The 12327-nt window shown below is 44.7% G+C and overlaps 1 protein-coding gene across 1 annotated transcript in view; it reads left to right on the top strand.

Annotated features, from left to right (window-relative positions):
* The window catches only part of LOC129665210 (guanylate cyclase 2G-like), a 39028-nt gene that overhangs the window by 19183 nt on the left and 7518 nt on the right, over positions 1-12327 (top strand). Inside the window, exons 13-17 of the mRNA XM_055591756.1 lie at positions 1236-1404; positions 2785-2940; positions 6795-6972; positions 9108-9248; positions 11652-11844. Of these exons, the coding sequence (XP_055447731.1) occupies positions 1236-1404; positions 2785-2940; positions 6795-6972; positions 9108-9248; positions 11652-11844 (837 nt within the window). The remainder of the gene's footprint in view (positions 1-1235; positions 1405-2784; positions 2941-6794; positions 6973-9107; positions 9249-11651; positions 11845-12327) is intronic.

Genomic DNA, 12327 nt, shown 5'->3' with positions numbered 1-12327 from the left:
AGAAGCCATCATCTCTCTGCCTGTCGCTGGCTTCTTTGCTCAGCAGAGGGAGCGGGTTAAGGCCGTGGTTGGACTCCAACCTCAGAGTGCCCAGCCTACCTCCATCCCTGCCACTGGACGGCCTGGCCCGTTCATGTCTCTTCCCCGTCCTCCCTTTACTCACCTGGTGATACCATCTCCCTCTGAGACCCTACAGGGCTGTCCCAGGAGTTCGTTCAAGCAAGGGGCTCTCCTTCACACCCGACAGTTATTCTTGAAAGCAGCGCTGTTGGTTGTTATTCTGGAGTTGACACCTGTTTCCTGAGGCAGGTGGAAGGAACCCACACTACCAGGCTGCCACAGGTCCACACGCTGACCCTGTGCCAGCTCCTATCAAAATCCCAAAACCGAACAATTCTGAGATGCTGACTGAAAATACCCTGAGCTTTTTCAGCAGTACCAAAAAAAGAAAAAAAAAAAAAGAAAAGAAAAAAGAACTTGGAAATGCTGAAAACATGTTATTTCAGTGACTCCACTGTGAAGCCATCAAGGGTGAAGAGAAAAGAGAACAAAGAAAGGAATTTGACAGATTGTGTTTGTCCTTCATCTCACAACTCGAAGTCTGCCTTGGGAAATTACAGACAAATTCAAAGATCCACTTTTCTAACCATGTCTCAAACACAATACTTTGTTCCCCTGAAAGTTATTCCCTCCCCCCACCTACCTTCTTGAAATAAATATTTCTTGTCTCAACTCCAGATGCTCCTTTAGGCTCCTCCCTTCCCATGGAAAGGCCCCAGTACTCTGGAAAAAGCCTCCTCCCTCACTTGGCCGGCTGGGTGTTTTTCCTGCCTGGATGGAACCTGCGCCAAACATCTTCCACATGACACACCGTCTGCCCATTCTGAGACTCCTTTGCTCCTGGGCCCTAAATATGAAAGCTCAGCTGGAGCCACATGTCCTCTGCTGCTCACGTGGCTCCTAGATCCGAGGCTCAAGCATTGTGCATTTGCTTTGTAACCAGCAACTTTCCCTCTGCCTAGTGTAGAGCTGAGATTTGAACTCAGGTTCCTGACCATGAGGATATTCTGACTTTAAGCCACCCTTGTCTTCTTGGTTTCTTACTGTGAAGTCACAAGTATTTTTGCCTAGGTTGGCTTCGTAGACACAGAGCTGGTGGCTTTTCTAAAGTGCAAGCATGGTGTGTGTGCATGGCATCCTCCGTCTGCCTCCTGTGCTCATCCTTGCTCTTGCAGGGCATGCTGTTCCTCCAAGGGAGCCCACTGAGGTCTCATGGCAACTTGAAACCTTCCAACTGCCTGGTAGATGGCTGGATGCAGGTGAAGCTGTCAGGATTTGGGTTGTGGGAGTTCAAGCATGGCAGCACGCACAGGATCTACAACCAGGAGGCCACCAACCACTCAGGTAGCCATTGCCAGATCTTGGACCCACTTGCTGTGGGTCAGAGGGTTTCTTGTCCACCTTTGCTTCATGATGGTACTTTGCATAGGAACCAATGGGCAGTTTTTCCTTTCCAGCTGATGGGATGAAGTTGTTCAGTCCACCTGGGGATCATGAGAAAATAAGTCACCACCCGGGTGGTGTCAGTCTATGGTATAAGGAAGCAGTTCTCAACCCATGGGTTGCGACCCCTTTGGCAAGCCTCTATCTTCAAAATATTTATATTACGATTGATTTGTAACAGTAGCAAAATTACAGTTATGAAGTATCATTGAGAAAATTTTATAGTTGGGGTCACCACAACACTATATTAAAGGGCTGCAGCATTAGGAAGGTTGAGAACCCTGGCTGTAAGGTCTGCGTTAGGGACTGGCTCTCATTTTTGCCTTACTTGGGCCATTAAAGCCATCATTATTGTTCTCGCTCTCTTTTTAAAATCTCTATCCCCTCTAATTTTTCCTCCATGTTCTCAGTATGATAAGATCTGCCAGGCTGTCTTAGTTAAGTTTACCACTGCTGTGATGAAACACCATGACCAAAAAGCAAGTTGGGGAAGAGAGGGTTTGTTTGGCTTACACTTCCGCATCACTGAAGGAAGTCAGAACAGGAATTCAAATGGGACAGGAACCTGGAGGCAGGAGCTGATACCAAAGCCTTGGAGAAGTGCTGGTTACTGGCTTGTTGCCCATGGCTTGCTCAGTGTACTTTCTTATAGAACCCAGGGCCACCAGCCCAGAGGTGGCCCCGCCCACAATGGGCTGGGCCCACCATCATCAACTGCTAATTAAGAAAATGCCTTACAGCAAGTCTTATGGAGGAATTTTCTCAATTGAGGTTCCCCCTTTTCAGGTGACTCTAGTCTGGGCCAAGTTCACATAAAACTAGCCAGCACACAGGCTTTTTAAAGCCAACTGTATCCAGGAGTGTGCTGTCTCCTAGGTAAGACTATAAAGTTTTCATACATGACCCCTTTTCACTCAAAAACATTTTTTTATACGACTTTAGGTGTATAGCTATATATTGTAGGCAGACAAACATTTACTGATTTAAAAAATCATATAGAAATTTATTTTAACCAGTTATTTGATTTGCATATAACTTTATAGTTTAATGACTAGAAACCATCTCTTGGACTGTAGTGCCGGGTAGACGATGATGAACACGTTTGAGAGCATGCTCCTTCCTTATTTCCTTCATGATCTTTCCTATGGATGTTGCAAGCTTTCCTAGGCAGACACTCATAGGGCCGGCCTCTCAGGATGCTTTGCCTTCACGTATCTCGGGCAGCATGAAAGGGGTTGGGTAGCTTTTCCTCATGATGGTACCTACCTTGCTGTCTTGCAGAGCTCTACTGGACAGCCCCAGAGCTGTTGCGGCTTCCGGAGCTTCCCTGGTCTGGCACCCCACAGGGAGACATTTACAGCTTTGCCATTCTCATGAGGGACTTGATCCACCAGCAGGCCCATGGGCCTTTTGATGACCTTGAGGAGGCTCCAGAGGGTAAAGCTGGAATAGCTGCTCATGGGAAAGGGACTAAAGGGACTTGTGTGGGGGAGTGGGGAGAGGAAGGGGTGGGAAAGGTTGTGTTGTGAAGGAAATAAGATGAGTTTGACAATACTCAGAATGTATTTCTCTCTCCCCTCCCCCAACTGTCAAAAGAACAACAACAAAAATGATTGTTCTTTCGACATCATCCTCCCATGATGGCTTGCAAAGCCGGAAGCTTCTGTGAATGTAGGCAGTTCCTTTTAAACCACACTCCAGTTTCTACACTGAAACTGGAATTTACAGCGTCTACATTTTAACACCTAAGATATATTCTGAAGCAGTTCCTTACAAGTGTACTTTACCCAGTTGTGTTTTACACCCCAAACTAAAGCTCTTTAAAGTGAATTTGGAACCAAGCCAACGCATGCATGTTCCAGCTGAGTCCGGTAGAAGCCACCTTCTGTCCTGGATCCCATTTGTTCTTGGCCACTGCAGTCTGAGTGTGCCACGAGAAAACTCCCTGTCAGTCAGTCAGTGTGCTTCTCCCTTAGCAACTGCAGGCTGGTCACATGGGCCTGTCTCCACGGTAGTGTAGCCAGGATAAAGACAGTGTGTACTTGGATTATAGACACGTAGGCATGAATTTGCATTTCCTGCTTCTCTACAGATAAGCCTTGTTCCCGTGTACAGCAGCCCAGTGGTTCTCAAACTCTAGTGGGTGCTAAAACACAGACTGGCTGCTAGGTTTCTGGCTCAGGAGGTCTGGAGTGAGGCACATTTGAGAAGATCTGGTCTTGGTCTCTTTGTCTTTGGGTCAGTAGCTAGAGTAGCTCCCAAAAACTGCATAAAGTGCTGTTTCAAGCCCCTCTCCAAACCTGTTCTTCCGGAAATGTGGGAACAGGTCCAAAGTATTTATTCAAACTCCTCAACCCCAGGCCAGTGTCCTGTCTATTTGCCAAAGACAAAAAAATAACTGCTTTAAAGCAGCTAATACACTGTAGAAATGATGGGATGGAAATATCAGACCCATGTTGCTAGGTGATAGGCCCATATCTCAGAGATACTGTCAGGGTTCACTATCATCTGATGGACTCTCAAGGAACTCCTTAGAGCTAAATCAGAAAATACAGGACTATCTTCCATCTCTGCTTCTGAGGTCATTGCTGTCCCTCATGTTTGAGCTTTACACTGAGATGTAAAACAAAATTGCTTAAAAGTACACTTTTAAGGAATTTTTTCAGAATGTATTCAAACATTAAAATATAACCGAAAGGCATAGCTCACATGCAATGTTGTTTTGGTTTGGAGTTTTGAGACAAAGTCTCACCATGTCACTCTGGCCTGGAACTCACTGTAGATCATGCTGGCCCCCAACTTGAAGGGATCCTCCTGCCTCAGCCTCCTCAGGGCTGGGATTTCAGAAGGGCACCACCAACCCAGTTACATATATTTGGAACCTATATTTTGTGTTCTATTAGCCTATACTTGATTTAGGTTGCCTTAGTTTCTCCTGGCTCAGAGTCCTGTCTTGGGTGCTACACTGTGTTTGGTTGCCTTCTTATGTACCTCTAGGAGAATTCCTCTGTCCCCATTTGTGAGCTGGGAATTTTTGAGGAGTACTGATCAGATCTTTTTGACATGTGTATGATCTTTGTACATACCTCTGTGTGTTTGTCTGTGTGTGTGTGCACATGCGTCTGTGGGTGCACATGTGTGAATCCCCGTGTGAAAGCCTAAGGTTGCCATCTGTGCTCTCCAACATGAGATCAGGGTCTCTTGCTGAACCCAGACCTTGCCTTTCTGGCTATCTAGACTAGCTAGCTTGCTTGGAAAAGCCCTGTCACTGCTTTGCAAGTTCTAGGCTTGTAGGCAGGCCACCATACCCATTAGACATTTACACAGATTCTGTGGATTCACAGCAAGTACCTTCCCCAGGGAGTTATTTCCCCAGCCATTGGCCAGATATTGTAGAGATCACTTCTCATTTGGAACATCTGACCTTTTCTCTTTCTCATGGTTATTCTGGGGTTATGTGTGTTGGGGCACTCGTGTTGACCTTAATTGTCACTTTTTTGATATTGCCAATTTTTAATGAGGTGACTGTGACCATGGCTGTCAAAGTTGATGCTGACTTCGGTTACCTGAATGAGATAATCCTTGTTGATAACTCCACTGTAGAGTTCTTGATTTTATCCTTCCATATTGGAAGGAAGTCACTGTGCATAGGCCATATTAAATCAAGAATTACTATAGATATCATATAAATTTCTCTCTAATAGGTTTATCTTCTTGATCCCATTTATCTCTTTCTTTAATTGTTAATATCTATCAATATAGACTCATGGAAATTTTCTTAATATTGTGGCTCAAATGATGTCCCATTTCAGCTGGTGGCATGGTTTCTGGACACACAGCTGCTAATGTATTTTGTTTCACTTTTGGGTGATTTTCTACCTTTTAGTACTGTAGATGCCATAGGTTTGTTTTGCACATGTCCACTCAGTGCCGCAATCCCCCACTCCGTGCAAGAAGCAGGCCATTCTCCAAGCAGCCCTGGCTTCTTTCTTTAGATGGTGGTACTTGGACACAAGCATGCTTTTTGCTCCTGGAGTATTGTTGCCTCTACCCCGTCTCTGGTAGATGGGAATGTAGATATGCATAGTAACCCACATATAAGACACAGGCATACATCTGCATCTGTACTGAGCTAAATGTGAGTTTGTAATGACATGGCCGGCTTGACCTCCTCACCACTGTGCTTCATTCCAGTCTCCCCTGCTTCTCTGTAACCTCCCTCTCCAAAAGTGTGAGCCTGACTGCCATCTGCTGTCTGTATACTTACTTGTTCAGTCACAATGCATGCTAAGGTGTTCTACACTTGTTAGCAGGACCTAGTGCAGCCTAGTAGCTGTGAAGGGAAGGAGTGTGACTAGCTCCCTTTGTCTTGTTTCAGGCATTTTGTGGGGCCTCACTTTTCCCCTGTGCTACTTTAACAAAGTCACATGCATACACAGCACAGTTAGACCTTTCCTTAGGGCCTGAATCCCATTTCTAGCTTGTTTCAGGTCCTGGTTGATATTTTTTAAAAAGCAATGTTTTTATTCCTTAAGCTTAACTCTACTATGAACTTTCCTCAGTGTTATCAAATATCCAGGGCCTAGGGGACTGCCGTTACACTGTCAAACAGAAGATGACATTTCCCTACTCAACCCTCTCCAAAATTCCCAGCCACATACAGACTATGATTTCGCTTTTCCAGACCTCACTACCAGACCGGGTACATGCGTGCCCTTTCACACCAGCGCTTTCTACATGGGCACACACACTCAGTGTTCATTTCTGTTGTTGCAGCACTGTGTTTTTATAGCAAAATGTGTATACCTTACTATCAAAAGGTTCCTTTTTAGAAGGTGGTAATGGGATCCTTAGAGAATGCTGCTAGAAACCTGTGAAGAAGTGAAAGGAAGCAGGTTTACAAAACTGGACAGACAGGGAGACAGTGGCATTTATTCATAAAAATCATTTTTGTGAAGAACGGGAAATTTCATAAAATCATGAAATTTCATGATGTACTTTGGAGTGTTGGGAAGCAAATGCCTCTCCATTTGTGAGACCACCTAGAGAAGCCCTATTTTAAAAAGGCTTGGTTTGGAAATGGATGGGTCAGAGGTTGGGTCTACATTTGCCCTGGACTCTTTAATTTCTAGAAGGATCTAGAACATCTATTCACATATTGAGATTGTCTGGAACTCAAATGTATTGTTTAACTTTGTTTTCAAATTGAGAATATCGTCACCATTTAGACAGGCGTGTGTTGACGGGAAAAACTATCTAGGTTGTTTATCCAATCCCCAAATGGATTTCAGAGATCATCAGCCGCATCCAAGATCCCCGGGCACCCGTTCCATTTCGCCCGTCCCTGTCAGAGGATAAAGGTGATGCACGCATCGTAGCCTTGGTGAGGGCGTGTTGGGATGAGTCTCCAGAGCAAAGGCCCACCTTTCCTTCCATCAAGAAGATGTTACGAGAAGCCAGTCCCAGAGGGTGAGTTAAAGGCGCAGTACACGCTTCCTTCTGGTCATGTAGCCACTGGGAATTGAAAAAGCCAGGGTTGTGACAGATTCTGTATGGCTCCTCTCTTTTCCCTTCCCTTCCCTCTCCTCCCATCCCCTTTCCTTCTATCCATTCCTTTCCTTCTCCCGCCTCCTCTCCTGCCTCTCTTATTTATCTTTTCATCCTCCCTCCTCCTTCCCTCTGTCACCATGTATCCACTTAAAGTCCACCGTGTGCAAAGCACTGTTCTACATGCTGGCTAAGGTGCAGTGGCAGAGTCTTCATTTATTTTGTGAACATGGATCAGACATTAGTAATGCCACTGCCCAATGGGCTCATTCAAACTTCTCTCATTAGTCAAGGGTCCCTCCCCCCCCCCAGGCTGTTTTGACACTGCTTTAGTATCTTTTTCAAATTTTTATTCTTAGAATCATAACTAATGATTTGGCATTGGACGAGAGGATAAAAAAAATCATTCACCAACTTTAGATTATCACTCATTTGTTTAAGTCTACAAAGCTGAGGATCAAGTCCAGAGCCTCATGTGTGCTGGGCAAGGGGATACTACTGAGCTAATCCCAACCTCTTGGTTGGTGACTGACTTCGGGTTAAGCCCACCTCTCAAATCCTTTTTTCAATAGCAGCTCCTTGCCTATCAGGCTGATATTATCCAGTATATATTTTTTTTAATTCTCATTAGTTACATTTTGTTAATTCTGTATCCCAGCTGTATCCCTCATTCCCTCCCCAATCCCAACCTCCCTCCCTCATCTCCTCCCTGCCCCTTTCCAAGTCCACTGAAAGGGGAGGTCCAGTATAATTTTTAAAAGTATTTATGTGTATGTGTGGCAATAGACGCTGAAGTTGGCATCAGGTTCCCTGGAACTGGAATTATAGGCAGCTATGAGCTGCCTTGTAAGCACTGGGAACAAAACTAGAGTCCTCTGCAAGAACAGAAAGTGCTATTAACCACTGAGCCTTCTCTTCAGCCCCATGATACATGACAGTATCTTTTTTTAAAAAGACACGTTCTTGTGTAGCTCTGTCTGGCTTGGAATTCCCTACGTAGATCAAGCTGGTCTTGAACTCACAGAATTTACCTGTCTTGCCTCCCCAGTGCTAGGGTTAAAGGTGTGTGCCACTACTCCTGGCCTGCTACTGTAATTTTTAATACAGTGAGTATTTAATTTCACAGAGCTTGAAGAGAAGGAGCAGAAGGAGCCCAGGCCTGAAGGTGTTACTTCTAACTTGGCCATTTAATTTGGCATTCTTAACATAGCAGCCTGTGTTCTTTTCCAGGTTACAACAGTTAATTTTAATTGCTAATTTTTAAATGATTTAATTGCTATTTGAAATATTGGAGATAATGGTATAAAATATGATGTTTCAAAATATGCATACTTTGTGGAGTGATTAAGCCAAGCCAATTAACACAATCCCTCATGGATTATAGATTGTCTTTGACTTTTTACTCAGACAATATGGTCCCAACATCAAGACAACTTATTTCCTATCTGAGTCTTAGGGCCTCATCTAAAAGGTGAGGGATTTAGGTGATTTCTCGGGGTCATCTCTGGAATGCAGTTCAATGGAATCTAGACACAATCCATGTTAGAAAACCTGAGAAAAGGCCCATTCTGTAATCTGTACTTTTTCTCTTAGTTGTGACCATGGCAAGGAGCTTGCTGGGAACTGAGGAAGATTCATCAAAGGCCACTGTTGAATGTCTGCTGGCCACAAGATCTACCACTAGGCAGGTTATACACATTAGCTCCCAAAACCCCAGAAAAACACACGCAAGGCATATTTCTCAGATGAGTAAACTTAGGCCCAGAGTAATAAAGAGTGCAGCTTCAGCTCAGGGCCATAACTCTGCTGCCATGGGCCCTCCTTCAGCTCAGGGTCTGGAACTCTGCTGCCATGGGTACTCTTTCAGCTCAGGGCCCAGTTCTGTCTGCCATGGGCACTCCTTCAGCTCAAGGTCCGGAACTCTCTGCCATGGCCGTCCTTCAGGAGCTCACCTTAGGGCAAGAAGTATATTCCTGAGATGTGTGATTGGGATTTGTGTATCCACTGTGGTCCTATGGTTCCTGGAAGAGGGTGCTAACATTTTCAGTCTTTTAAAGCCAGGTGAGCATCTTGGATAGCATGATGGACAAGCTGGAAATGTATGCCAGTCACCTGGAGGAGGTGGTGGAAGAGCGAACCTGCCAGCTGGTGGCAGAGAAAAAAAAAGTGGAGAAACTCCTGTCTGCCATGTTGCCAAGGTATTCGGGAGCAGTGGTGGGCAGGCCAAAAACAACACAAGGAAAAAGAACCCTGCTGGCTTCTTGGTTCCACACAGGAGAAACACTTCCACTGTGCCTTTTCAAGGAGAATATTAAGCTTTGTAAAAGGGAGCCAAGCAGGGGAGTAGTGAAGAGGGAAGAGAGAGAGGGAGATGGAAATGGAGAGGGAAAGAGAAAGGGAGGGAAGGAGGGAGAGACAGAGACACAGAGAGACAGAGATACACACAGAGAGACACACATAGAGAACTGTATATGTGTGCAAAAGTTGGCAAGCTGATCCACCTTGTTAAAGAAACTTCCCCTTCCTCAAGACCCAGCTATACCACTGCTAGGTATATACCCAAAGTTTGCTCAAGTACACAAAAGGGATATTTGCTCAACCATGTTTATAGCAGCTTTATTTGTAATAGCCAGAACCTGGAAACAACCCAGATGTCCATCAACGGAGGAATGGGTACAGAAATTGTGGTATTTTTACACAATGGAATACTACTCAGCAATCAAAAAGGAGGAAATCATGAAATTTGCAGGCAAGTGGTGGGATCTAGAAAAGATCATCCTGAGTGAAATATCCCAGAAGGAGAAAGACAAACACGGTATATACTCACTTATATAGACCTATAAAATATGATAAACATAAAGAAAACTGTACACCTAAAAAAGATAATCAAGAGAGCGGACATGGGGTAAGATGATCAATCCTTGTTTAGAAAGACAGATGGGATGTGCATTGAACGTATGACAGGAGTCTACTGAGCGTATCTGAAAGACTCTAACTAGCAGTGTTTTCAAAGCAAAGACTCATGACCAAACCTTTGGCAGAGTACAGGGAATCATAAGAAAGAAGGGGAGTTAGTCTAATGGGGAAAGGATAGGAGCTCCACAAGGACCAAATATATCTGGGCACAGGGTCTTTTCTGAGACTGACATTCAACCAAGGACCATGTATGGATATAACCTAGAACCTCTGCTCAGATGTAGCTTGTGGTAGCTCAGTAACCAATTGGTTTCCCATAGTGAGGGGAACAAGGACTATTTCTAACAGGAACTCAATGGCTGGCTCTTTGACTTCCCCACCCCCCAAGGGAGGAGCCGTCCTGTTAGGCCACAGAGGAGAGCTTTACAGCCAGTCCTGAAGATACCTGATAAAACAGGATCAGATGAATGGGGAGGAGGTCCCCCCTATCAGTGGACTTGGAAAGGGGCATGGTGGAGATGAGGGAGGGAGGGACTGGGAGGGAATGAGGGATCAGGACACGGCTGGGATACAGAGTTAATAAAATGTAACTGATAAGAAAAAAATAAAATTAAAAAAAAAAACAAAACAAACAACAACAACAACAAAAAAAAAAACTTCCCCAAACCACAGAAATGGAAATGTGGAAGGTAGTGAATGCAGCAGTAGGATGTAGCCACTAGAGGGCAGGCTAGCTTCATGTCTAGCCACTAATGCATCACCACTGCTTGCCTCTGAAACTTCTGCCTAGTTCAATATGTGCCTGTGGCATCAAGTTAGATACTGCTTCGACTTTTGTTCTTTTTCTACATGTGCATCCTCTGAACCCTAGATAGAAGCATTTGATATGGAAATTATTGTATTCTGCATGCCATCCAAAGAGCGGGAGCAGAGGATTTTTTTTTCTCTCTTTATTCTGAGATAGGGTCTCAAAATGTAACCCTGGCTGCCCCGGAACTTACTGTGTAAATAAGATTGTCTTTGAAGTCCCAGAGATCCACTTGGCTTTGTCTCCTGAGTGCTGGGACTAATGGCGGGTTCCATCGTATTCACCTGTCTGGAGCAGTGGGTCTCAACCTGTAGGTTGCAACCCCTTTGGCAAACCTTTGTCTCTAAAAGTACTTAAATTATGATACATAACAGTAGCAAAATTACAATTATGAAATAACAAAAAAATTATGGTTGGGCATCACCACAACTTGAGGAACTGTATTAAAGGGTTGCAGCATCAGGAAGGTTGAAAACCACTGGTCCAGAGCATAGCGGATTTGAATGCACTCATAAGAGAACAGTTGGCTGAAGTAAAAATATTGGTTGAGTGATTGCATTCACTTTCACACTGCGCACCAAGTCTTTACCATAAAACTCTAGATGCAATAGAAAGGAACAAGATGTTTTCAGTGAGAAACTATTTTAATGAAGCCATTTATGTGACCTGTCCCTGACCGCCACCCTCTGCTGCAGTTTATAGCCACCGCTTAAAATCTCTCTCTAGAGAAAATGCAAAATCCCTCTATACAGTACTTTTAATAAGTAAAAACCTAGCCCACCAAAGCCAAAGGGCCTATGGGGGTTGACTTTGCCACGAGCCGTGGAAGCAGAATCAAGCACGAGTTTGTTCAGAGCTCTCCTTTCTCTGATTTCAGCTTCGTTGGAGAACAGCTCATAGCCGGGAAGTCTGTGGAACCAGAACATTTTGAGTCTGTCACTATATTTTTCTCTGACATTGTGGGATTCACAAAGCTGTGCTCTCTCAGCTCCCCCTTGCAAGTGGTGAAACTCCTCAATGACCTGTACAGTTTGTTCGACCACACGATACAAAACCATGATGTGTACAAGGTGAGCTGTGACACACATAGACTCCTCATCCGCTGTCTCCAGGCTGAGTAAGGACAGACCTCATCTCAGTTCATGGCAGGAGCTGACACTTTACTTCTGTCTGTCTTCTTGGGAAGGGCCTTGACTAGTCACAAACATACATGCTTGTCCAAAGTCACTGTGGCGGCTGCAGATGACTCCATCACTAAAGTGATTGTCTTGCAAGCTGGATAACTTGAATTTGATCCCCAGAACCCACATAAAATAAGTGGGGCTTCCTGGTACATGATTCTGAGCACTGGAGAGCAGAGTCAGGTAGACTGCTGGGGTTCGTTGGCCAACCATCTTGATTGGTGAGTTTCAGGTGAGTGAGAGACCCTGCCTCAAAAACCAAGGTTGACAGTGTCTGAGGAATGATAATTGAGGTTTCCTCTGGCCTCCATCTAAATGGCCTCCAACACACACACACACACACACACACACACACACACACACACACACACA

The sequence above is a fragment of the Psammomys obesus genome, unplaced genomic scaffold, assembly GCF_907164565.1.
Source record: "Psammomys obesus unplaced genomic scaffold, mPsaObe1.curated_primary_1811, whole genome shotgun sequence".
NCBI lineage: Eukaryota > Metazoa > Chordata > Mammalia > Rodentia > Muridae > Psammomys > Psammomys obesus.
Note: the sequence above shows the minus strand (reverse complement) of the source record. Positions and strands in the feature narration are given on the sequence as shown.